The 26,706-nt window shown below is 42.9% G+C and overlaps 2 protein-coding genes and 1 long non-coding RNA gene across 5 annotated transcripts in view; 2 read left to right on the top strand and 1 right to left on the bottom strand.

The window, feature by feature from the left end:
* The first annotated feature begins 609 nt into the window (after nt 1–609).
* Nucleotides 610–16,395, top strand: SAYSD1 (SAYSVFN motif domain containing 1). 2 transcript variants are annotated; one of them, XM_081854228.1, is made up of 3 exons: nt 610–828; nt 4,478–4,809; nt 16,119–16,395. In XM_081854228.1, exons 1-3 carry the CDS (start codon nt 694–696, stop codon nt 16,294–16,296), a joined length of 645 nt encoding a protein of 214 aa, XP_081710354.1. In that variant the 5' UTR covers nt 610–693; the 3' UTR covers nt 16,297–16,395. The 2 variants fall into 2 exon arrangements, with proteins under 2 accessions (XP_081710354.1, XP_081710355.1); XM_081854229.1 differs by lacking the exon at nt 16,119–16,395 and having other exon boundaries at nt 4,478–4,936.
* LOC309337623 lies at nt 9,326–9,862 on the top strand. The gene is made up of 2 exons (XR_014154451.1): nt 9,326–9,434; nt 9,515–9,862. It is a non-coding gene; the product is annotated as an uncharacterized lncRNA (long non-coding RNA).
* Nucleotides 9,616–26,706, bottom strand: part of GLP1R (glucagon like peptide 1 receptor) — a 118,862-nt gene continuing 101,771 nt past the window's right edge. For both annotated transcript variants that reach the window (XM_081854190.1, XM_081854191.1), the window contains 4 exons: nt 26,084–26,172; nt 18,095–18,233; nt 16,461–16,502; nt 9,616–13,051 (listed from right to left, as the gene is read on the bottom strand). In XM_081854190.1, the coding sequence (XP_081710316.1) occupies nt 12,884–13,051; nt 16,461–16,502; nt 18,095–18,233; nt 26,084–26,172 (438 nt within the window). In that variant the 3' untranslated portion in view covers nt 9,616–12,883. The remainder of the gene's footprint in view (nt 13,052–16,460; nt 16,503–18,094; nt 18,234–26,083; nt 26,173–26,706) is intronic.

Raw genomic sequence — 26,706 nt, 5'->3', positions numbered from 1 at the left:
TTCAGCTGCTAGACATCACAAGTGGGGATATACTAGATGGGACAGAACAGACTCTCATGTTCCTACTTCAGGAGGGGGATACTACCAACCGTGTTCCAGTTTCCTCCCCCCTCCCCAATCCAGCAAATACAATCTCGCACCTGAAACTCTACAAGGGAAGATGGGCAAAGCCACGTTGGAGTGGGGAATGCAGAAATGACAACGATCCTAGTTATTTATGTCAAGGTGTAGAAATGATATGCTACAAATGTCCTTTCCCACCACCACTTTCGTTATTTGACTCCTGCAAGTGGGAAAGGAAGCGGTCACCACCTAGTAGCTTTAAGGGGCTCGTTCCCGTGCAAGCTCCCGGACCCGCTGGAACGAGGAGGAACGGGCAGTGGCTGGGAGGGGAAAGCGTTTCCGTCTGGCTAGCATTTCTAACCGTAGCTGAAAATTGAGGCCAGGAATGATACAAAACAAAAACAAAACACCTAAATAAAACTTGGCGGGATAGAAGCAGCTGCTCCTCCTTCCACTTCGCCCTTCTGACTTGGTGCGGGCCTTCCTGGCCCTCCTCCGGTCCCGCCCCGGGGGCGGCTCTCCCCGCCGGGACAGATCCCGGCCAAGCGCGCAACGCCAGCAAGCGCCGCTGGGCGCCGGCTCTTGTGCTGGACGTGGCACCGGGTGGAGGCGGGCGCTGCTGCTGCGTGCATGGAGCAGAGGCTGGCCGAGTTCCGGGCTGCCCGCCGCGGCACCCGCCACACCGCTCCCTCGGCAAAGCCCCCAGGAAAGGCGGCGGAGGCGGAGAAGGAGCAGGCCCAAGCCCGGCCCCCGCTGCCGAGTGAGGTTGGTTAGCTTCGGCCCGAGGCGGCTCCGCCTCCCGAGGCGCGTTGCGGGGAGGGGAAGGCCGCGTTTACACCTGCTCGGCCTCCGGTAGACGCGCGTAGGATCGCGCCGCCGCTCTCCTTGTTCTTCTGCCGCTGCAGCTGCTCTCCAGTCAGAGCTGCCGCGTGCGATATTGCAACTCAAGGCGATGTTTATGCTGCGCGGTACCGCTGCGGGAGTGTTGTGTGCTCAGGGCTCCAGCACCAAAAACGTCAGGCGAAAGTTGTTAGCCTGGCCGCCTTTCTGACGTACTGATTTCCTGCGTGTACAGGTTCATTCCTGCATCGCAGGGGGTTGGACTAGATGACCCTAGGGGTCCCTTCCAGCTCTTCTTCCTCCACCCCGCCGTGTTGGAGCTTTCACAAATGAAGCCCCTGCCTTGAGCACTCCAGGAAGAACTTTAGCACTTGCCTCTGCTCTTCCTATACTGATTTATTTATCCTCAGAGAACCTTCTCTCTCTCCCTGGGCTCTACTATCATCTTATACATTTTAATCACCACAGTTTTCTAATCAAGATCCTCAGGGCACTCTCATCTTCCTCTCCACACCATCCCTGTGAGGTAGAAATAGGATAGGCCGATGATCTTCATGTTTCTTCTGTAGCTTTGTCCTCCCTGGAGCAATGAATGAGTCAGGGCAAGATGCACAGCCAAGCAAGGATTTGAACCCAAGTGTGCCTGGTGGTGATGCTTTCTGTTTTACAGTGCATAATGATCAAAATGTTCATTATGATTGGGAGTGGGCATGTGTGCTCATGAAACCTTGTTGGGGCGGCAGTAACACCATTTGCACCATACTGTGGAAATGTGGTCCAGCGTCCTTTAGGAATTTAACCATCCATCTTTTATTAGGGATGGAGGAAAAGTTTTGTTCTTATGGCAACAATTGCCTTGAAGTTCATCATTTTACTATCTGGTGAGGTGTTCCAAGCAGTGGCGTAGCGTGGGTTGTCAGCACCCGGGGCAAGGCAAGTAATTTGCGCCCCCTAACCATGGATTTGCGCCCCCTAACCCGTGGATTTGCGCCCCCTAACCCCCAGATGTTGCGCCCATGATCATATTATAAAATAGTTGTGTTCCATGTTATAAATCAAGCACTGCTAATTGTTTCTGCTGTGGCACAAATTTTTATTCTGAAAGTGTGGCCCAGAGAAAAGTTTGAGAACGACTGTTCTAATTGTAGGGGTAGAGGGAATGGGCTGAATGGATATTTTAGCTATAGAATATAGTTTAATGAGCTTTCTGCTCTGGTCCCAAGTTCTTTTTTCAGAATAATTGAGCATGAGTCTATAGACATACCATTATTCATTATGTGCTGTTTTATACTTTATAAAAGCTGAATCCCATCTATTCTGGTGTTGCCCATGGTCTTCCTGTTTGGAGATATTCTGCTGAAATTTCAGTTTTCTTTGCCTACCTCAGTACTGGTAGCTAGTGAGCCATGTCTCTGTATTATTATTATTATTATTATTATTATTATTATTATTATTATTATTTTGGGGGGTGGGAACTACAGTGGTGCCCCGCAAGACGAATGCCTCGCTAAACTAAAAACCCGCAAGACGAAAGGGTTTTCCGATTTTTAGCGGCTTCGCAAGACGAATTTCCCTATGGGCTTGCTTCACAAGACGGAAGCCCATAGGGAAATCTCCGGGGACAGCGGGGAAGCGCAGCGCGCCTTCTCCTCTGTTCCCGGACCTGTCCTGAAGGCTTGCGGTGGGAGGTCCGGGAACAGAGGAGAAGGCGCGCAGCACTTCTCCTCTGTTCCCGGGGCTTGCAGTGGGAGGAGGGTTTTTCCTCCCCACCGCCAACATTCAGAACAGCATTCTGAATGTTGGCGGAGGGGAGGAAAGCCCTCCTCCCACCGCAAGCCTTCAGGACAGGTCCGGGAACAGAGGGGAAGGCACGCAGTGCTTCTCCTCTGTTCCCGGACCTGTCTTGAAGACTTGCGGTGGGAGGAAGGTTTTCCTCCCCACCGCCAACATTCAGAAGGCTGTTCTGAAGGCTGGCGGTGGGAAGAAAAGCCCTTCTCCCCCGCCAGCCTTCAGAAGAGTTCCCCGCAGAAGAGTTCTCCAAGCTGCGGATAGCAGCCTGCTGCCCCCTATCCGCAGCTTGGAGAGCCCTGCGGGGAAGTCCTGCAGGGCTCCCCAAGGTGCGAATGTCTGCCCCTCGTGCGGGGCAGCAGGCTGCTATCCGCAGCTTGGAGAGCCCTGTGGGGAAGTCCTGCAGGGCTCCCCAAGCTGCAGATGTCTGCTTCAGAGCGCCCCTTGCGCCGGTCAGCAGGCTGCTATCCGCAGCCTAGGCAGCCCTGCAGGAACTCTTCTGAAGGCTGGCGGCGGGAGAAGGGCTTTTCTTCCCACCGCCAGCCTTCAGAAGGCTGTTCTGAAGGCTGGCGGTGGGGAGAAAAGTCCTTCTCCCCCCACCAGCCTTCAGAAGAGGTCTGGGGACAGACTGTCCCCGGACCTGGTCTGAAGGCAGTTTCCCTAGGAACGCATTAATTGATTTTCAATGCATTCCTATGGGAAACCGTGCTTCGCAAGACGAAAAACTCGCAAGAAGAAAAAACTTGTGGAACGAATTAATTTCGTCTTGCGAGGCACCACTGTAATAACACTGGTCATCATTATAGGTGTGAGTGAAGGGTTGGGAAAAAACTGAGGGAAAACATTTTTCTCCAAAGCCGTCCCCCACCTCCAAATTAATAACCCCAAAGGATTATGAAATATTTTCTTTCAGAAATATGAACAGAATGTTTAAAAGAAGATGGAGCATGAGATTCTTAATCTCAGGGTCATGGGACATAGTGGACAAAAGATTCCTACACTGGACTAGATGTCCCTCATGGTCCCTTCCAATTCTATAATTCTATGATTTAGCCCCCCAAAATGATTACTAAAACTGTATCAGGAAGACTTTTATGTAAGACTGTGTACAGATCATTACAATTTCTGCACACTGTGACAATTCCTGAGCTGCGCATTGAAAGTACAACTTGGAAATGCAAGAGCAAGATGCATTTCTGCTACTAGGAAGGCACTGCCATTGAAACAAGAGGAGGATTCAGTTCCTGCCATTGTGTCCTTCTGATTGTTGGCATAGTTGGTGGATCTGTTTGTTCTCTTCACTAGGCCTCAAAGGACTGGGAGTGGGAGAAAGTGCAGAACACCATAATTTTGTTGCCACCCAGTTCATGCTGCTGCAAATCTGTCAGATCCAAGATTCAAAGGCAGAAATGTAAGTGATGATAGCACTGCTTCTGTATTTGAGTGGAATACAAAACAAGCAGCACATGTTGGACTTGTTGTTGGAAAGGTATTTTCAGATGCTGCAGAGCACAAAACATCTTCAGGTAATTGCATTCTGCGATTCTGCCAAGCCTATATTTCCTGCAACATGGTGACATGGCCTTTGCCCAGCACAGCCTGACTCCTCTTGCTTCTTATCTATTTCCTACCTATTGCTCAATCTTCTGCAGCGTGTGAAAAAGGTGGTCTTTTTTGGAAATCAATATTCCATCACGAAATTGATCTTAGAAACAATTGTTGTTCTAGCCCTAATTATTTGTCCATTGCATAAATAACAAAGGTGGCTTTTTGTTTTATTTTGCAGGAATCCAGTCAAAGGCCAGAGAGGCCCCAAACTGAAGTTGTTACATGCCCTGCACCATGGTGGACCAGCTGCTTTCTTCTGAATGTCACCTTTCTCAAGTTTCTCATCTGGCTTGTCTTACTGGGACTGTTTGTGGAACTGGAGTTTGGTTTGCCTTATTTTGTCCTGTCTATGTTTTACTGGATCTATGTAGGAACCCGCGGCCCTGGAGAAAGACAGACTGGAGAAAGAAGTGCCTATTCTGTCTTTAACCCAGGATGTGAAGCCATTGATGGAACACTTACAGCAGAACAGTTTGAGAGAGAACTACAGTATCGGCCCTTAGCCCAGAGGTAACTAGTGCCTATACCAGTATCACTAGGTCTCTCCCCTCCGCTTCAGCAAAATGGGAACTGTTTCCTGTGAGATTTTTCATCTTCAGAAATGTTTACAATATTGTAATTAAAGAGTTGAGCTGCAGTTACTGTTTCTTGTACAATCAACAACTAAAGACAGGATATTAAACATACATATTCAGCCTCCCCCCCCCCCCCAAAGGCTCCTGTTCTAGGCTATATGGTTCTCACCATTGAAGCTGTTACTTTCATAGACATCCCTTTCAAATGAAAGCAAAATATCTTGGCCAGCTTTATATTAAAAGATCCAGGAATGCAGGTACAAATATGCATATATATTTAGACCACTGCCAAACATTAATATATACACCTATTCTTTTCCTTGGGGTTTCTCTCCTCACCTTAGTTGAATTTGGAGACCTCACCAGAAGCAGCTGGAGGGGCAGGGGGACCTTACCTTTCATTGAGCAATAACCTCCAAGTCTGCTTATAACTTCTTTTAAAAATTTGATCCACTCCAGAGTCAAAAGCAGAAGAGCCACATTTGTGGAAAGGATAATGTGACTATATATATACATTAGGTTTGTATTTCTACTGTATGTGTGTTTGATTGATGCTCATTGAACTGAAAATTTGGATCTACACCCCACTTTTAACAAAAGTCAGCTTACACCACCACATATGAACAAAACAGCTGCACTAAATTGGCAGGGGAAAAACAGCAGATATCATCTGCAGAAGTGGTAGAGCTATGTACCATCGGCATACAGATGGCATCTCAGCTCAAACTTCCGCATTCCCAGTGCGGGAATTTAAGGCACTTGCCTGGAAGCAAGTGATATTAAACATTCATAGGATTGTGCTTCAAATCACCTCCTAATAGGTTAATAGTAAGGTGTGATTAATAAACTAACAAAATATGAGAATGTGTTACAAAGGCAAACAGATTTTACTGGTGTGTTGTATCAGGTGTTGCTTGCAGAAAGCCACATATTTTACTTTTTGAAAACAAGCAGGTTGACCAGTCTACCAGCTGAGGTACAGTATGTTTTAAATGAATTTAGTACCTTTTAGCAGACAATGTCTAAACACATAGCATACTGTTAAAATGGAATCCATCAGCATGGTTGGAGTGTTAACTCCTGTCCCTCAGGAGAGTAGCTCCACTACTCTAGAGACTTCCGGGTTAGCGCCATCGTTTAATGGCGGATTCCCTCCGAGCTCCGGAGGGAATCGGCTCCACAGGATCGGGTCTTGCCCGCGGCGGTGACGCGGGGACCCTCAAAAATCACAGGTGCGGATGCCTGTGAACCTGGTGACTCGGCGGGCACCATTTGCGCCCCCCAAACCGCGAAGGAGCCTTTTGAACGGAGACGGGGTGCGGCGCGGTGCTGTGAGTCCACTGCTCCTTCTGCGGAGCGAAGCCGCAAGCCATTGACGGAGAGCGCTGACTTTTTCCTTGGATCAATTGGACTTTAAACTAAAAACCCGTGAGTAACATGGAATTTGGAATTTAAAGGAAAAATTTATTTTGAATCAGGAACGAGCGGGGAAGGGTTAAAAAGGAAGTCCGCCCCCCCCTCTATGTAGATAATTTTAAAGCAAAGAACTTATTACCTAAGGTCGAGAGGATCTTCTTTTTTTTATTAAATGATTTCAACCCTCATGGTTTGACACTATAAGAAATTTCACCGGAGGATATAAGACTAAAGTGTGGGAGCTTAAGTTTCACCCCCCCGGACCCGGGAGTGTCCCGCGAGAGAGCCTGCTGATGAAGCACTGAGGACTTTGACAGCTGTCAAATTGGCTGTCAGAGGGAAAAAGAGAACCTTGTTTCTGTTGTTTCTGCTGGTTATTTTTGTTATAATTTGTTGCGAACAAGGAAGAATTGATACAAATAAATTGGCTTTTGGACTGGAGCTGAAAAATACTAACAAACTAAAATCCCCCTAGAGGGGGTTTTGGACATTACAACAATGGCTGGAGAAGGGAAAATCCAGACTGAACTGGAAAGAACATTTGTTCTCTTGGGAAAATTACAAGGGGAAATTCGTGTTTTGGCTACAAGTGTCACAACTCTGGCCTCAACAGTAAACAATGCTGGTGGAGCTGATAAGGATTTGAAGCAGGAAGCTCATATATTTGAACATTTAGGTAAACTTGAATGTTATGAGAATATGGAAGAGGAGATATGTGCTGTTTCTGGAGCCAAGGAAGGTGGAGTCGTAACTTCCCAGATGTTAAAGGAAAGCTGTTATGAGAGCTGCAATTGATGGCCTGACATGAAGGCAACAAAGGAGAATGACAATCTGATGTGGAAAGCCTGGCCTGAATTGGTGAGCCTGAAATTAAGAGATCCCCTTTTGTGGAGATCTGAAGACTGAAGGATTACAAACTTGATCTTGGGGACATTTGGACTTGATAGGAGTATGCTGGGGTACCCTAGAGGTTTTAAGTATGGAGGGCTGGCTGGGAAGAATATGGACCTTGTTGGGCCAAAGCCTTTTCGAAATCTGGGGTTTAACATTAAGGTTTATCAAAAAGGCCGGCAGAGAGGGGCTGAAAGAGATTTAAAAGCCTCGGACGTGAGATCTCCAGGCTAGACAAGATATTGAACTGATGAACATTTTTTGGGGACTGAAACAGGGAAAGGGGTGGGTGGGGTCTGGGAATCCAAAGGGTATATAACTATAACTTGCTTTATTTTTACTATGTTCTGTTATTTGTTTGGAATTGGGGAAAGCCATGGAAGGGATATTTTGGTCGACTTTAGGAAAAGTGTAATGAGCAATGTTGTTTGTATTTGATGTCAAATTTTGAATATAAGGATTTGTTGAATTAAAAATTTAAATCGGAATACAAGAAGGGGTGGTGAGAGGAGGTCTGAGAAACAAGTTAATGGAAATAAGTATTCGAAATTGTATCTGTTTTAATTTTGTGTATTTTGTATTTTTTGTATTTTTGCTGTTTTTTCTTTCTTTTTGTTTTTTAAACTAATTTTTGGAAAATTCAATAAATATTTTTTTAAAAAAAAAACAACAACAGAAGAGTAGCTCCACTACTCTAATTCCCCGGGACCCTGGATGTTGGATATGGATGAAGAGAAATTCCCCAGGCCAGATTACCTGTGTGCAGTTCTGCAGACAGATTCCCCACTCCCATACTTGGGGGCCATAGGATAGTGGTGCCATCTGACTCAGTAGAGACTATTAAAGCCTATTTTCAACTCTCTTATTGAATTCATTACATTTCACTGTTCAAGTGTGTTTGTGTTTACAATGTCAGGCACCTGATTTGATTCCATAAAGATCAGCATTATCTTGTATTAAGGATACAAGAGATGCTAGGTGTGCACATTTTACTTTTTTCAGTTGCTTACTTTTTGAAGATTTATTCAATTCATTCATTGGTATGTGTGGATTCAAGGCCTGATATTTTAAAAATGCATGAAGGGAAAAAAACTGAATTGATTCTGCTCAAGTAGATCTAAAGTAAACTGAGATACAAATAAATTTATGTCTGACACATCTTGGAAACCATGAGGAGAGAATTACACAGTTAACATCAATTGCAGCAAACCTTTATATGGTAAATTACATTGCTTTTGCAAGACAAGGATGAATTTGCACGTGCACAAAGGAACACAATTCATAATTTGTTACCCATTTTTGTAACATTTAAAAATAAATACATGCAAATATTTTTTTAAAAAAAGAATCAAAACAGTAAGGATAGAAATATGACACCCACTCATTTTTAATGCTTAATATATATATATTCACCATTTTGGTACATTTGCAATACGTGCCTCCACTTAGGTGCCTCACAAGTTGTATTAATTTAACAAGACTTGTGTGCATAACTGTGGAATGAAACTTAAGTAGAATCACAGTGAGTGAGCAGGTTGCTGGTGCATCTTGGGTTGCTCAAACTGTTTTTGAGCGCCGTATGAAGAGCAGTCTTAAAGCATACTATGAATTCCAAAGCAAAGGCAGCTTGAACATTGAGGCTCATGCACATTTCCTCTATTCATCGGTACTAGTTTTATTGGGAACATTATAAACAGGCTGCTGGTAATGAAAGGGTGTTTCTTGTTTCCCAAGGCTGCTTCCACCAGCCCACAGACATTGCTGAAGAGAGGTCTTGAATGCTCTTTTCTGCATCTGCTATCTTCTCCCAAGACTAAACAAGCTTTTAAAGAAGTTGCATATACTGCATCCATCATCACATTACTAGGAACACATTCCAGAAATGAAAAATAGCTGGCTGAAAGAGGAATAGCAATACAATAGAACAAACAAATTTAACAACACCAACACTACATAATCAATAGGAAGAGAGGATTGTGTATGGGTGGTTTTTTTTTGGCAGCAATTGTTTCCTTGGTTAGAGTAAACTGGAAAACATCTTGCCAGTTGCAAAAGGGCTCTTTGAGATTTGGGTGGGCTCTCTCCATCTCCTCCCATGGTCAGAATGCTCCTGTAATTCTGCTCCTTGAAAGCCCCATTGAACAAAGCTCTGCCAGTATGGTTTCCATAACCTGTCAAGATGGGTCTGGGGCAAGACCAAAATAAGGTGGGGGCCCATGTTTTGTTTTGTTTAGTTTAGTTTAGTTTAGTTTAGTTTAGTTTAGTTTAGTTTAGTTTAGTTTAGTTTTTTATTTTATTTTATTTTATTTTATTTTATTTATTTTATTTTAAAGGTCTTCAAAAGAGGAGAGGTTAAAAATCAAGGGAAACAAAGTGATTTTAAGAACAAGGGAACAGTTAGTGAAAGTTTTTAAAAGCCATGAATTTAAATGGCTGCCTAGCCTAGAATTTTGGTGAAAATGAAAGATAAATAAGAGAAGGTTAAATTTACACACCAAGACAAAATTTACTAAGATTTAGAAAATGTCTCTTGGGACACATCATTCAATAACCGTGCCTACTGCCTTTTTTCTTCCTGTTTGGTGAAGCATGTGACGTCGTTTCCCATATGACAAGATCTATTATGCTACAGAAATTCCAATGTTGACTAAAGGGCAAATTAAGCATGGTGGAGCATGTCATTCATGTGTCTGCTCTCCTCTCATATAACACTGAGCTTGTCTCCCTTCCACATGCTCCCCCTTCCTTTGTGTAAATCGGGTGGGGACATCAGCCAGTGGGGTGAGATGCAACCTTCCAGGACTCTAGTTGGCCCTGGAAACTCTACAGGCGTGGCTTAGACACTGCTAATCTTCTGAAGTCCCATTTTCAAAACAATCTCTAGTAATAACTGCACAATAAGCATTCACAGATCTCAACCACGATTGCCTGTAAATAGACATCTGTAGCACAACTATTTCCCACCAATGGGGATTGTGTTGGAGTGAATTGTGAAAAGTATAACGGGAATGCTTGTAGTTGTCAGCTTTTAAAACCAGGAAAGTGGCTTGAAGGAGGCCAGTGGAGACAGTCTATATGACCGGCTCTATAGACAATTTTAAATTTGTGGCAGCTACAGTTGCTGTGTCTGATGTGTAGGATTTCCTTCAAAGCCAGCCGATTCAACTCCTTAAAAGGGTTTGGTATTCCAGATCACTGAGCACCCCACATCACTGAATTATGCTAGCAAACCTACTTGAGTCCAGTGGATTTTGGTAGCCTCAGGTTCTCAAGAAACTAATATGTTGTATCTCACATCTGGCATGGACAGAATCCTAATATGCTAGTATAACAGTATAAAAGCATCACTCCAGCAAAGGCGGCGTGTCCAGCATGGCTTAGAGCAGGGGCAGCCAATGTGCTGCTCTTAGAAGTTGTTGGGCTACAATTGCATTCCCCCCAACCATTTGTATGCTGGCTGAGGCTGCCGGAAGGTGCAGTCCGCAACATCTGGAAGCTACCGCATTGACTGCCCTGGATTACCATGTTGGTGAAGGTTTCTCTACTGTTAGGTGCACACATTATATACGGATGCAGCTTGCAAGGCCCAATTATGGCATCACAGTACACAGACATAGAGATTTCTATGCATGCTGTACACAACACAGGGACAGTCTCCTGGGCCCACTGCAGAACCTTTCAGATTCTGGTAAATCCAAGGTCCAGTCCAGAATGGCCACAATAGTATCATGCAATATGTTTTTAGAGGAGAGGACAAGTTTCAAATGTACTTCAACTTGGTGCTGCAGTGCACACCATTACTACCAATAAGGTAATTAATATATGATGATCTCTGAAACCAGAGTTTCTCTGTATGCAGTCAAACGTTCTAGGATTGACTGGCAACTTGAATTGGATTTACTGAAAAGGCAAATTGGATTTATATATTTTTAATTCATTCCTGCTGAGCAGTCTACATAATTTTTAAGATTCTAAAGGCTTATTGACAAGCAAGAAATCCGGCTGGCTGTAGCATAGAAGAGTGAGCTGGCCAAAGTGCTGAAAATATAGCTCCTGAATCAGCTTGTTTTTGTTTTCAACATCTAGCATAAAAGAGCCCTGTAGCTATAAGACACTTGAAAAGGAAAGAAAAAGAGCAAGGCATAGAAAAACCTATGCTAAAGTTCAGGACTCCTGTGAACAAATGATTAAAGTTCTAAAATACTAAATTCTACATTTGTGTCTCCATAGATGTTATAAAGGGTATTATTTTCTCCATTTTCCTGTTTATCTGCTTCTATACCTACAGGGGGCAGAGAATAAAACATTGTTCCCTGTCAAATACTCAATTCCAGAAAGCCACTAATTACTTTGGTTCATAGTAATATTTGTGCAGCCTTCTGAAGCAGTAAAGGGCTCTGAGAGTGCTAAGACTGGGCATTTTAAAAAACCCACTAATGACAGCAGAAAGGGTGTGCATTCATCACCTGGAAAAGAACCATCATCTGCACATAGATTTAAGTTTATCCGAGAGAGAAATTACTCTTTAACATGTTTGAGAGCATGCAACCAAAGGCAACATCAAATATCCAGTATTCATATACTTCAATCATGGACGTACCAGCAGAAATTTATCTGAATGGCACAAGAACAATTCAAGCCTTTTCAAATGATGAAATAGTAGGTGGATCCAGTCACCAGTACTATATGCTGTCCCCAAGCAGTGGATGAGTAAAATAGTCCTGCTGGGGTCAGTAGAGGATTGCTCTGCCACACAGAAATTGCCTGTTTATCAAGTTTACTATGCTGCTGTTTTTTTTACAAAAATGAGGGATAGAATCCAATGCTGCAGAGAAGAAATGTATAGCATTCACTATTTTTTAAAAAAGAGGTATGTGAAAGCATAAGGGTGTAAAATGGTTATTTGTTAAATAATATTTCCCATTTTTGATTGTACACATTACCATAAAACAGAGAACACCTCACGCAACAAAAAGTAAACTACTTTACGTCTTACTGTGCCATAGGAGTGAAGAGATGAATAACCGTTCATTGCAAGTAACGTCACTGGCACTGGCCATTAGGTGTCCACGACACCACACGTGACATTCAAAACTGCAGCGAATATACTATTCTTGCAGTGTGATTAGAGGGGGACACAAAAGTCCCATTTGTGGAAATGCCTGGAACACGCAAGTCAAATGACTGCATATTGGGTGTTTAAGAAAGCTGCCACTTGCAAAGGCTTGAAATGCTTCTACAGATTATGGTGACTGTTTCTTTGTAACCATGCAAAAGTTTAATCTCCCCTTTTTCCCAATGGGATTTTTTTCTTGTTTGTAATGATCAGCTGCATCCTTGTAATTTAATCAGTAAAGCTGTCAACCTGTCTACCCACGCTAATAAATGATTACCTTTACGCTTTGTGACAGCATCAACACAGTGTTTATAGGCTTTGGGCACCTGGAGGCCTCTGATATTGAGAAGAAATGCTTTAAGCTTACTTTAAAGAGCATGTCCTCCCCTCAAATGTATTGATTATATTAGGTGGCTGCTTTATTTTGAAAGCTTGTCCAGCTGCCTGCAGCCATGAATGAGGGAGGTTCAAGTCTTCCAAAGGCCTCATGCAATCTGGCTGGCTGGAGATTCAAGGGGATTCGATTGTACCTCCTACAGTTCATGTTAGTTGGTCAGACTCCTCTGCACTAGCCTCCACAGAAATCTTAGCTGAACGTAGCCTGGAAAGTGGCAGCATAGACTGTGCTCCCCAGGGTACCTCCGCTGCTTATACTGTTGGCTGGGTACTTGAGAGGCTTCATGTTGCTGTCTCTGCGGACATAAAAGTGCTCTAGTCGCCAGCGCTCCCAGCTTTTCTGAAATTCTGTCCGAACCTTGCATAAGGAAACAAAAAGGCGTGAGAGAGAGAATGGGGAATAATCCATTTTTGAGCCACTTCTATTGTAGCACTAAGAAAAGAGGAAATATCCCATATAATTAAACACTGGCAAGGTTCTAAAGCTGCCCTTGTTATTGTTTCAGATAATTTCTGTAATTACTTAATCAGTCCTTCATAGGTAGTTTCATAACCAAAATAATAGCAGCACTCTTTCCTTTGTCTATAAATAGATGTATGTCTGTGCAACAGTTGGGAACGGTTACAGATAGGTAGCCGTGTTGGTCTGCCATAGTCAAAACAAAAAAATTCCTTCCAGTAGCACCTTAAAGACCAACTAAGTCAGTTCTTGGTATGAGCTTTCGTGTGCATGCACACTTCTTCAGATACACCATCTGAAGAGATGTATCTGAAGAAGTGTGCATGCACACGAAAGCTCATACCAAGAACTGACTTAGTTGGTCTTTAAGGTGCTACTGGAAGGAATTTTTTTGTTTTGACAGTTGGGAACGGTATGCCTTAACTGAACTCCTTGCAGCAACCCGTTGATCTAAAGTTAAGAGGGCACATGGTTCAAACTAGTCTGAATTTCCTGCTTCAACGCCATTTTGAGAATCCAAGATACTCACTGTGACAGTCAACAAGTGTATTTCTGCATATAGATAGAGCTAAAGACCACAATTTATAGTATGTTAATTCAACAGTTTTAAAATCTTGAATAAGACTGAAATTCTAGGCATGCACAGGCTGCAATCCTACCCCTGTTGAACCACACTAACATACTTCTGAGTAGACATGGCTAGGATTGTGTTGTTAACTTGGGAGTGCCCTTGAAGTGAGAGGGACTTACTGCTGGGTAAAGATGCATAGGACTGGACTGAGGGGGGAATCACCTGGCAAATGCCGTTATGCTGACTTTGAGATCCACAGCAACAAAAAGAGGGGAGGATCGGAGTGCTAAGAATACACACACACACACACACACACACACACACACACACACAAATGTAAGTGAAAGGAGAGTATTTTAATTATTATGGTTGGGTGTGGATACAAATCGGAAAAGCCGCAAAAGTATCTCGTTTTCTCATTTCCTAAAAAATTTTAATGGGGGAAAGTAGCGTTTAAATCCAATTGTCACTACAAGACCAAGTCTAGTGACATGTGAAAGAAACTTAGGACATAAGCAGGCAGCAAAGTTGGTACAACATGGTCAAATCTATTAGAAATATCTGTTCTTAGGCTATTGGTAAGGGGGAAATAGCATTTATATAAAGCAAATTATTATTTTTGAAAGCTCTTACTAGAGATCCAGTTCTGTAGCATTCCCTCCCACCCCATAATGTGCGTAGTTTGGTTGTCATGGCCACAAATAAGAGAAGCCTGTAAGCTTGGACAAGGGTGTTGATGATATACTACTCTCTGGTTTCTCCCCCAGCCCCCAGGAGCTTCCTTGGCTGCCCCATAAGCCACTTTCTCAAGTACCTGTGAACCGAAAGCTTCAAAACTGTACTGATTAAGGACAGCTCACCACTATGCCTTACAGTACTTATCTTAAACTAGAACTATAGATCCAAATGCAATGCAGTAGAATTGTAGAGTTGGAAGGGACTATGAGGGTCATCTAATTCAACTGCCTGCAATGCAGGAATCTTTTGCCCAACATGGTGCCCAAACCAATGACCCTGAGGTGAAGAGTCTCATGCTCTACCAACTGAGTAACTTTAGGTTCCATCTTTGAACATGGATCTGCACTAATCATCTGTTAAACAAAATGTGCGGGGTCCAGTTACAAGAGTAAAAAGGGTGCAGATTTAAATAGTTAATTTTTTATTCAGAGCTGCACAGTGTGTACACTAGGATTTGATCCATCACGGTAGCAGCAAAATTAGAAGCAGCAGCAAAAGCCACTTATCACATCAGCTAGAATTAGCTTTTTGCACAAAAATAGAGGATACTTAATAAGGAAATACTATGTCCCTCTTGTAAATGGATAATTGTGCAAGCATAAGCCAGCTAATTCATCTCAGTAGCTCTTGTACTGTAGATACTACTGTTAAGGGGGGGGGGATCCATTATGAGGTCTCTTACTGTTTATGATCTTTTCCAAAGGCTAGTCATATTAGCCTGTTGCAGAAAGCAACAGCAAAGAATCCTGTGGCACATATTAAAGCAGGTGGTCCAGATCTTAATCTCCGCATCCCTGGTGAGCCAAATCTGACAGGTGGCCAGTCCCTGAGTCCCTGAAATGAAGTTTCCGAGACCGCCTTTCTGTAAAAGTTCAGGCACAGGGATCTGGCGCCCACTGCGAAGACATGCAAGTTCTATAACACTGCCTTGAAGATATCTCTCTGTTCTGATCAAAATTTCACACAAAATAGAGAAACCAACCCAGATTATCGCCTACTAGGGCTGGGCAATATGTGCCACAGGATAATATGTGCCACAGGATTCTTTGCTGTTTTCAGCATCGTGATACCAGCTAAACATCATGATATGCCAATATATCATGATGTCGAAAATAAGGATGGAACTATGTAGATGCAAACCGAGTAATGTCCTGGCAACTGCTATTACTTAGGGGTCTAAAACTGATAAATTTTTACTTATCTTTAACATATTGTTACAACTGTTATTTTATAGTTCAGCTAATTTTTAAATTAGTGTGTTTTCTCTAAAATAGGGAGGGAAACTATATAAGGGGAACCAAACACAAAAACACTAGGAAAAAAAAACCCTTCCTCTTTTTCCCCACTGGTGAGGGTGGGTGGGAAGGGAACAAAGAAAAAGAAAGCAGCCAGCAACACATAAGGAAGTATAGGGTTGTGGGAAGAAATGTGTGTGAGAAAGCAAAGGGCTGAGGGGAGAATTGGTGGGGAATTCAAGGGTGAGGAGGAGAAAATGGGGAACATAATGAGGGGAGAGGAGACAGATCTGCACACACAGAGAGAAGAGAAGGGGGAAGAGGCTTATAAAATGGTGACCAAACTATTCAAGCTTTTAAGCTTTTCAGAGTCCTTGTTTTCATTCAAGTAACGTAATCCTTTTAAATTTTATTCTGGCAGGGTCAACAAAATCCAATTTGGCAACAGGATAATAAGGCTGTACAACAAAAATTCCTCCAATTCCGATACATATTTCAAGTTAACAAGCAAAGGGATGTCATCATACAGGTCTTCAACTACAACCCTCAACATATCAGGGCTTTATTATAACTTACCTCTTTATTTACTCAGAAATTAATACAATGGCCTTCTAATTCTCCATACTGCTACTTTGATATATTCATAGAGAACCGCTATCTGAATGCTTTAGTTTTCTGTCAACTAAATGACTTGAAAAACATTCTTTTCCCCCTCTCTCTCTTTTTGTATGGATTATAATACTGCAAAATACATGCATCTTACCTCACTGTTGTTAAAACAGTAGAGAATTGCAACCAGAAGACCCTGCGGGGAAAAATCAGTACAACAACAAATAAAAGTTAGATAATTCATACTCATTCTTGCATTAAACTTCATTAGCCAAACTAGCTAGGAGAAGAAACTATATCTAATCCTGCTACAAGTACATCTTGAGAAAAGAATGCAAAAGACTTCATCCCTGTAATCTGAGTAATACCCTGCTGACTCAGGACTTGAAGAAGCAGCTCCTATAATGTGGCACTTAAATTCAATTTATTTGCAATTTAAGAGTGTGCCTTTTTCTCCATAAAAGTGATGGAGGAGTCAGTGTGTTGAAATTGGTGAGTGTTGGACTCCGACCTGGGAGACCTGGGTTCAAAACCCTGCTCAGCCATGATCCTCACTAGATGACCTTAGGTTGTTGTGGTGATAACTTGGGAAGGGGAGAACCTTGTGCTCCACAGAGGAAGAGAAGGATATACATGTAATAATAAATACATAAACAGATGCAACAGAACGATGACTGTTTCAGCATAAAAAAGCAACAGATACAACAAACAGATCAGGGGTCAGCAAACTTTTTCAGCAGAGGGCCGGTTCACTGTCCCTCAGACCTTGTGGGGGGCCGGACTATTTTTTTTTTATAAGAAAAATGAACGAATTCCTATGCCCCACAAATAACCCAGAGATGCATTTTAAATAAAAGGACACATTCTACTCATGTAAAAACATGCTGATTCCCGAACCGTCTGCAGGCTGGATTGAGAAGGCGATTGGACCAGATCCGGCCCCCGGGCCTTAGTTTGCCTACCCATGAAATAGATGGGCAATCAGGACTTTCACAATTAAAATCCAGATTTGTAAGTGATAGCACCAGTAACATCTCTTATGCTGATGGACATCTTCATGCTGATCACTGCTAGTTCAAATAGATTAGCAGGCTCAGGGCTGATAGTTCATTTACCATATGCAAAACTCAGTGCCAGTGCTTGGTACTTCTGTGAGGCACATGTCCCCCGACTTCCTTGTTTAGCGACTGTTGTGGGAGGAAGCAGAAACCTTTCTAATGCTCTGATGGAAATGTGATAAAAACAAAAGAAGAGCCTACTGGATCAGGCTCCCAGTAGCCCCAGCGAGCAAAGAGTTGTAGTTCAAAACACTAGGTTGGGTTACCATAAAATAACCCCATTATAATTTCAATTTCTTTTTATATACTTGTCCAAAAAGTTCTAATTTTAAGGAAGACCAAAAAAATATAGCCCATGTTTGTATTTGTTTTCTTCAGCAAATACAATTCTTCAGTATGCTGCGGTGTAAATACAATTAAGCCTTACAGGCACTGAGTGCCAATGAAAAATGAACTTATAAAAGCTTTCATTTAAATTTGTGTTGATTATTCATTGGAAAATATTTGGCCATATCCAATTCCAGATGGCAGTTCGGATCTGATGTCCTAGATCTCTTTCCCAGTTATTCTGCTAAGTATTAATTGATGCATCTGCATTGAGATGGGTTCTAAATGCAGGGTGCTCAATTGATTTTTATAATTGTGCATCATTTTATTTTTGAAACTGGTCTGTTTTGCTTGAAGCACTGATGATAAATGTTGTTCTGAACACACAATTGCTGGGTACTACCTGAAAGGAAGAGGAGGAGAGTTCAAAAAGGAGCTTCACAAAGCGCAATGTTCCTTGGGCATGCTCATCAGTAATATAAGCAAATACAATCTCGTGGGTCCCCAACAGTGGAATCAGAGTCAGCGTAGATTTGGCCAATCTAGAGAATAGAAAGCATAGGAAACTTTAGCAAAAAGGCAGTATCAGAACAGAAAGCAAAGTCTTTGGAAGACCCTTATGAACTGGTCCCAGCTCAAACATGTACTTGTTTGGGTTATCTTAAGCAAATCACACTTTTAATATTCTAATAAATAGATGCAGCTTATATTGACTAATTCATATGTTTGTATACTTTTATTTTCCCAGTGTCCCTTCCAGTTTCATGTGTACCATTTATCACCTTCTTTCAAACCCCCTATGTTCCTCTCTCAAGCACCATTATATTTCTTGTTCACAAACTTGGGCATTCTTGAGTGTCAGTTTTCCCCCATTTGTAAATGGTGATTACTTGCTCACCTGGATTGAACTGTTCTTATTAATTAATTATTGGTACAATAACAGAATATTAAAAATGTAGAGGTAGTAGCATAAAAACAATAAATGACGAAGCATAGGGAGCAATACATTGCACCCCAGACTATACCATCTGTACTAGGCTCCAGAATTGCCTCCCCTCTGTGGGATCACCATGTGCTGCATGGCTTTTGGAGATCAAATGCACTCTAGCTACTAAAAAATATTCTCACAGAGGCCATCAAGTTCTTTGCAATCATTAGGCAAAAGTCCTGCTGAAGGATTTGTATTAGTATTCTATAATGTGTGACATCTTCAAAGCACCATCAACACATTCGTTGATAACTAACTTTGAGAAAATGAAGAGAACTACTGTGATGCAATAAGAATATATATTTACTGGACATATGCTCCAAACCCCAAGGAAACGGCTAGTAAAACCATAATAAAATAAATATTATTACAGTATTAATTATTATTATTATTATTATTATTATTATTATTATTATTATTTATTAGTGTCAATATATTTTACTTTACACTTCCAAGAGACCAATAATTAAAAAGAACTGAATGAAAAGGAAGCAGGAGAAACTAGAATTCTTGATTCTGATGTCAGAAAGCAGGCTCTGCATAAACACAATGTTCGAACATATATGACATGGGAAGTCAAGGACAAGCTGATACAGCAGGACTGAGATGTCACTGCAGGACCTGTGCTAGGAAAGGATTTGTAACTGCGTTACCATGACCCTGTGTGCTGCTAAGGGATGTGCAAAAGAAATAGAACTAGCTACCTCTTCAAGCATCTGACTCAATGTTTACTGTTAAGTAGGGTTAGGAAACTGCCCCTCTGCGGTCAATGTCTGTATTTCCTTGAGAGGAAAGTGGTCAGGGCCAAATTATGCACACACACATGATACCTTGCTCAGGTTCTTAAACACACCGCATTCATACTGACACATACTTTTAGCTTTCGCAACTTCTGTGCTGTGCACTGAGGAAGGGGCTCCCTTTTATCACCACACAGCATAGAAACGTAGTCATGTTTTCATCCATCAGCAGCTCAGCAGCAGGACTTAGCCGCAGTCCTTCCCTGCCATAATTGTGGAGAGGCAAGTGGGCCAGAGGTTTCCCACCTAGAATCATAGAATCATAGAGTTGGAAGAGACCACAAGGGCCATCGAGTCCAACCCCCTGCCAAGCAGGAAACACCATCAGAGCACTCCTGACATATGGTTGTCAAGCCTCTGCTTAAAGACCTCCAAAGAAGGAGACTCCACCACACTCCTTGGCAGCAGATTCCACAGTCGAACAGCTCTTACTGTCAGGAAGTTCTTCCTAATGTTTAGGGGGAATCTTCTTTCTTGTAGTTTGGAACCCTTGCTCCGTGTCCGCTTCTCTGGAGCAGCAGAAAACAACCTTTCTCCCTCCTCTATGTGACATCCTTTTATATATTTGAACATGGCTATCATATCACCCCTTAACCTCCGTCTGACCAGAGCAGAATACAGTGGCACTATTACTTCCCTTGATCTAGATGCTATACTCCTATTGATGCAGCCCAGAATTGCATTGGCTTTTTTAGCTGCCGCGTCACACTGTTGGCTCGTGTCAAGTTTGTGGTCAACCAAGACTCCTAGATCCTTTTCACATGTACTGCTCTCAAGCCAGGTGTCACTCATCTTGTATTTGTGCCTCTCATTTTTTTTTTGCCCAAGTGCAATACTTTACATTTCTCCCTGTTAAAATTCATCTTGTTTGTTTTGGCCCAGTTCTCTAATCTGTCAAGGTCGTTTTGAAGTGTGATCCTGTCCTCTGGGGTGTTAGCCACCCCTCCCAGTTTGGTGTCATCTGCAAATTTGATCAGGATGCCCTTGAGTCCATCATCCAAGTCGTTGATAAAGATGTTGAATAAGACCGGGCCCAAGACAGAACCCTGTGGCACCCCACTACTCACTCTTCTCCAGGATGAAGAGGAACCATTGATGAGCACCCTTTGGGTTCGGTCAGTCAGCCAGTTACAAATCCACTGAGTGGTAGCATAGTCAAGTTTTACCAGCTTCTTTTCAAGAATATCATGGGGCACCTTGTCAAATGCCTTGCTGAAATCAAGGTAGGCTACATCCACTGCGTTCCCTTCATCTACCAGGCTTGTAATTCTGTCAAAAAACGAGATCAGGTTAGCCTGACATGACTTATTTTTCAGAAATCCATGCTGACTATTGGTGATCACAGTATTCCTTTCTAGGTGCTCACAGACTGTTTGCTTAATGATCTGCTCCAGAATCTTCCCTGGTATTGATGTCAGACTGACTGGGCGGTAATTATTTGGGTCCTCTCTTTTCCCCTTTTTGAAAATAGGGACAACATTTGCCCTCCTGCAGTCTGCCGGGACTTCGCCTGTTCTCCAGGAATTCTCAAAGATGACTGCCAGTGGTTCTGAGATCACATCTGCCAGTTCTTTTAATACTCTTGGATGCAGTTCATCTGGCCCTGGAGACTTGAATACATCTAAACTAGCCAAGTATTCTTGTACTATCTCCTTAGTTATTCTGGGCTGTGTTTCCTCTGCTGAATCATTTGCTCCAAATTCTTCAGGTCGGGCATTGTTTTCTTTATCGGAGAAGACTGAGGCAAAGAAGGCATTGAGGAGTTCAGCCCTTTCTGTGTCCCCTGTTTGCATTTCACCATCTTCTCCTCTGAGTGACCCCACTGTTTCTTTGTTCTTCCTTTTGCTACGAACATACCCATAAAAGCCTTTTTTGTTGCTTTTAACCTCTGTGCTTTAGCTTTTCTGACTTTGTGTCTACATGTGCTGGCTATTTGTTTGAATTCCTCTTTGGTGGTTTCCCCCCTTTTCCATTTTTTGTACACATCCTTTTTTAATCTTAACTCAGTTAAAAGTTCTTTAGATAGCCACCCTGGCTTCTTTAGGCACCTTCCATGTTTCCATCTCATTGGTATTGCCTGAAGTTGTGCTTTTACTATCTCCCTCTTGACAAACTCCCAGCCATCATGAACTCCCTTTCCTTTTAGTATTACTGTCCATGGGATCTCACCCAGCACTTCCCTAAGTTTTATGAAGTCGGCTTTCTTAAAGTCAAGAAATTGAGTCCTAGTATGCTTGGCTGCTCCTTTCCGCTGTATAGTAAACTTCAGAAGAGCATGATCACTTGCGCCTAATGATCCTTCCACTTCTACCCCACTAACCAGGTCATCAACATTGGTTAGGACCAGATCTAAAATGGCTGTTCCTCTTGTTGCTTCTCCCACTTTCTGGACAACGAAGTTGTCTGCAAGGCCAGTGAGGAATCTGTTTGACCTTATGCTCTTGGCTGAGTTTGACATCCAACAAATATCCCGGTAATTGAAGTCCCCCATTACTACTATCTCCCTTCCTTTTGCATGCTTGGCCATCCGTTCCAGGAAGGCATCATCTATGTCCTCCGTTTGGCTTGGGGATCTATAGTAAACTCCCACAATGAGGTCCCTGTTATTCTTCTCTCCCTTAATTTTGACCCAAATGCTCTCACTTTGGCTTTGAGGTTCTAAATCTTGGATCCCTTCACAGGTATACACATCCCTCACATATAACGCCACTCCCCCTCCTTTCTTGTCTGGTCTGTTTCTCTGAAATAGATTGTATCCCTCCATTATTACATTCCAATCGTGGGACTTATCCCACCAGGTTTCAGTGATGCCTATTATGTCATATTTAGTTTGCTGTACCAAGAGTTCAAGCTCATCTTGTTTATTTCCCATGCTTTGCGCATTAGTGTACAGACATTGAAGTCCATTAATCATTCCCCCATGTCTCTTATTTAAGGATTTTTTCCTCTCACCACTAGGTCTGCATGCTGTTTGCTCCATTTGGTCTATGACATTTGGATGATCATCTTCATCAGTTGATAGACTCCTACCTTCAGGAGCACAGTCTCCCTCCCCCACATTAGTCAGTTTAAAGCCCTCCTGATGAGGTTTCTGAGATTTTTGGCAAAAACATTCCTCCCAACCGTTGTGAGGTGCAGCCCATCGCTTGCCAGAAGTCCATCTTCAAGAAACTGCAGTCCGTGATCTAAGAATCCAAACCGTTCCTGTTTACACCATTTGCGAAGCCAGCTGTTCACTTCCATTATTTTTCCCTCTCTCCCTGGGCCACGTCGTTCAACTGGGAGGACAGATGAGATGACAATTTGTGCATTTAATTGCTTCAATTTCCTGCCCAGAGCCTTGTAGTCTCTTTTGATCTTCTGAAGGCTATTGCTTGCAGTGTCATTGGTTCCCACATGAACCAAGAGGAAGGGGTATTTGTCAGTGGGTTTTATGATTCCTTGCAGTCGTTCAGTTACATCTTGGATCTTAGCCCCGGGGAGACAGCACACTTCCCGAGACATCTTGTCTTTTTTTTTATTTTTTTTTTATAAAAAATTTTATTGGGTTTTCAGCTTTTTCAGACAAACACACACATATAAAACAAACACAAAACAAAACATCTGTAATTTCATAGTCTTACATTCATTACCTTCTTTCAGTGACTTCCCCACACCCCCCTACCCACCTTCCAATTTCATTAAGTATCTCAGCAAGTTATTTGTTCATTTCTCTTAAATATTGTTCATATCTTTCTTAAAATTTATCATTTTTCCATTTTTACTTATCATATCCCATTATATACATTGAATCCTTTCTCTAAGGTCGGCCTAATTTCTCTCCCACAAATTCCTCGGTCTTTATATTAAACCAAAAATCATATATTGAACCAAAAATCATAATATTTCAGTTCTAGATCCCAGAGTCTTACCACCCTACACTCCCCTCCCTCCCCTACCCCGGTTTTTGCCCCTTCCCATATTTTTAACCCGGATTTCTCACATCGGAGGCCCTTAGGCCCCAATTAGTCTCTTTCCACCAATTTTGTTTATAGTCCTTTTTGTTGGTCTTCTCTTCTCGGAGGAATTCTGTCCCCAGTTCCTCATATTTTCCTCCTTCCAAATCAAACAGAAACAGTTTCTGTCCAGGATCAACAAATCTCCCCTGTTGCAGCTTAAAGAATAAGTCCCCATCAAACTTGTTCATTCTTTTATAGCTCGATATTCCAGTTATTCCAGGGACTTCCATCTTTCTTTGCAGATTTGTAATCCTTTGGTTGTCTTCTTCATTTCTTTTGTTCCCAAAAGTTACAGACTTTTGATTACTCTCTTCCTCCTGAACTCCCTCTTCTCCTTCTTCTTTTTCCCCCAGTTCTAAAGTTATCTCTTCTTCTGCAGCTGCAGGTTCTTTTTCCATCCGGTTAATTCCATCAACAGAGTTGCTTAGTTTAAGATTGAAGGTCATCAATTGTTCACTCATAGCCGAGCTCTGTTCTTGCAGAGCTCCCACCAAAAAAAACATTTTTTTTATCTCTGCCAGTAATTTTCCTTCAGCCGCCATTGCAATGTCTTTAGTTCCCTCCAGGGGGATTTCCATCATGGTTCTTTTCCAACAGTCCGTTACTTTGTTGTTCAAAATTAGTTTGTTTCCAGTGAATTTAATGTAACACTTTTAATCCAAAAATATATTTGTAGCACAGTTCCAGGTTTTAACTATCCGTTTGACAGCTCTTTTGACAGCTGTCAAACTCCTTATTCTTTCTCTCGGGTTCACACACAGGGCGCTGCCCGGGTTCGGGGGGGGGGGTCAGCCAGAGAAAACAAAAGAAAAAAACCTCTGAAATTCCCCTCTCTTCACTCCAGCACAATTAACTTTTTAATCCAATTTATGAAAGCTTTTTCTTTAAACACCACAGTTTTTCCGACTTAGTGTTCCTCTCCTTACTTTAAGTCTTTTGGTGGGGGGGGGAGTGTGGACTTCCTTTTTGACACGTCCCCCGATCGTACTCGAATTCAGGAATAAAAACTTTTAGTGCCAAAATTTCCTTCTACTCACGGGTTGCTTTTTTCAGTCCCAATTTCAGGAAGAAAGACGGCGCTCTACGGTCATGGCTCGCGGCTTCGCTCCGCCGAGGTAGCGCTGAACTCTCAGCACCACGCCGCTCCCCAGTCCACTCCGCAGCCTTTAAAAAGGCTCTTCGCGGGTCGGGGAGGGCGCTTGAGGTGCCCACCGAGTTACCAGGTCCGCAAGCTTCCGCGCTTGCGGTTTTTAAGGGTCCCCGTGTCGCCGGCACGGCAAGACCCGTCCTCGACGGAGCCGATTCCCTCCGGGGCTCGGAGGGAATCCGCCATTACCCGTTCGCGCTATCCCGGAAGTCCCCCGAGACATCTTGTCAGGCCCACAGATCACTGCTTCTGTTCCCCTCAGTAGGGAATCCCCTATCACCACTACACGCCTCCTCTTAGGTTTGGTCGGGGTTCTTCCGTGAGCTGTCCGTTCCAAGGTCGCCTGCACATTCCCTGAGGACTGACTTTGCTGCTCGTCTTCATATACCTGATCGACTGTAATGAGGGAGAGATCCTCAAATGGAGTCTGCTCTTTGTCTTCCATGCTAGGGGAAAGGACCTCAAAGCGATTGTGTATTTCTAAACAATTAGAGCGAACCCTGGGCCTCCTACTTCTTTGAGTCACGTTTCTCCATATATCTGGCTCCTGTGTTGGTGAACTAGCCTCCTTCTTAGGGGAGTCCCCTGTCTCCTCCTTGGTGGAGATGGTGTGCTCTGTTGCTTCCAAGAAGAGCTCCAGCTCTCTAATTCTTTGGAGCGTAGCTACACATTCCTCCAGTTGCTGGACTTTGTCTTTTAAGAGGGCAATCAACATGCAATTGCTGCAGGTAAAGCTGCCTGCAACCTTTGGCAAGATGGCAAACATTGCGCAGGAACCGCAGGCGACTGCAGCTGTTCCCTCACCCTCCATCTTGAGAATGTGTCGTTGGGGGTGGCTACAGCGGTCCTCCATCATAAAAAGCATGAAGACCGGACAAATAACTCCCCCCCAAAAAACCTAGGTCTCCCCCAACAAATGTTTGAGACTAGCTCCCCTAAATCTAAAAGATGGATAAAACTGCGCGCGCCGCTAGGCGAACGCCGCTGCCCTGCAAGCTCTGATAAGCTCCTCCCACATCTAATCACCTGCCTCAACAGAAACCCTGCCCCCTCTGACCTTTGCACAGGGAGAGCAGCTAATCAGCCACAAAGAAACACACACACCAGAAAACCCTTTTTGCTCCTTCTTCAGCTGCTGCCCTGCAACCTCTGATAAGCTCCTCCCACAGCTAATCTCTGTCCTTTGTTGTGGGTATCGGCTCATATTGCCAGTTTTTCTCTGCATCATTACTCCCCAAACACTTGTATAATCCTTTGTTTTTGGTACTGAATTGAAAAAAGCTGAAGACTTCCTCTTATTTAAAAACAAATAGAAGCTCCCCATATGCAATCAAACTGTGATAGTTTCTGCTCAGTGCCACCTACTAGCTGCAATCTGAAATGATGTCATTTAATCCGTTCCTGCAAGCACTTTCTCCTAAGATAAGCACTGAATAGGTTTGCTGCCAAGATGACTCACCTGCATTTTATGTCAGTTTTGCGCAACAGGTTGGCTTGCAGTTTAGAAATGATGATGCAAATAACCCTGATAAAGATCAGGAAATTTACCTGGATAAAACAAAAAGTAAAGGATTACACGGTGCATCTTTTAAAGCAAACTTCTATTAATTCTAAGACTCTACAGAAGTATCATCTGCCAGGTAGTTCAGCCCTTTCCAGAGTGCCTCACACTCTGAAAAAGCATAAACCATTCACAGACAATTATTTTTAAATGGAAATACCAAGTGTAAATTCATGGGGTAAAGTTTTTTTGGAAACTAGAAAGATTATTGTCGAGATATACAGACTGCCCTGCTGATTTCCTTTGCCAGGTTCCATCCATCTCTCTATACTTGAAAACATGGTCCTCTGCAAGAAGTCACCTAACCTGCAACCTGCAGGAGTCAAGTATCTGGCGTATGCTACTCAAACTTGAAGAGTAATACATAAAATGAATATTTGTTCACTAAGTTCAAGAAAGAAGGCTGTGCCCACATGATTTGCATCCTGGAGAAGCTAGGGATCCACAACTGGAGTTCATCTTGTAAACAAAGTAGACTTACAAATAATGGTTTCATCTGTCCAGTCTCTCTCCCCAGATGT

The sequence above is a fragment of the Podarcis erhardii genome (assembly GCF_964252035.2).
Source record: "Podarcis erhardii genome assembly, chromosome: 3".
Lineage (NCBI taxonomy): Eukaryota > Metazoa > Chordata > Lepidosauria > Squamata > Lacertidae > Podarcis > Podarcis erhardii.
Note: the sequence above shows the minus strand (reverse complement) of the source record. Positions and strands in the feature narration are given on the sequence as shown.

Bases quoted from the DNA above. Each gene is read 5' to 3' on its own strand.
- SAYSD1 (XM_081854228.1), top strand. From the start codon at position 694: ATGGAGCAGAGGCTGGCCGAGTTCCGGGCTGCCCGCCGCGGCACCCGC. The intron at 829-4,477 runs GTTGGTTAGCTT...TTTATTTTGCAG, and splicing joins GGCCCCCGCTGCCGAGTGAG to GAATCCAGTCAAAGGCCAGA. The intron at 4,810-16,118 runs GTAACTAGTGCC...TTATTCTGGCAG, and splicing joins TATCGGCCCTTAGCCCAGAG to GGTCAACAAAATCCAATTTG.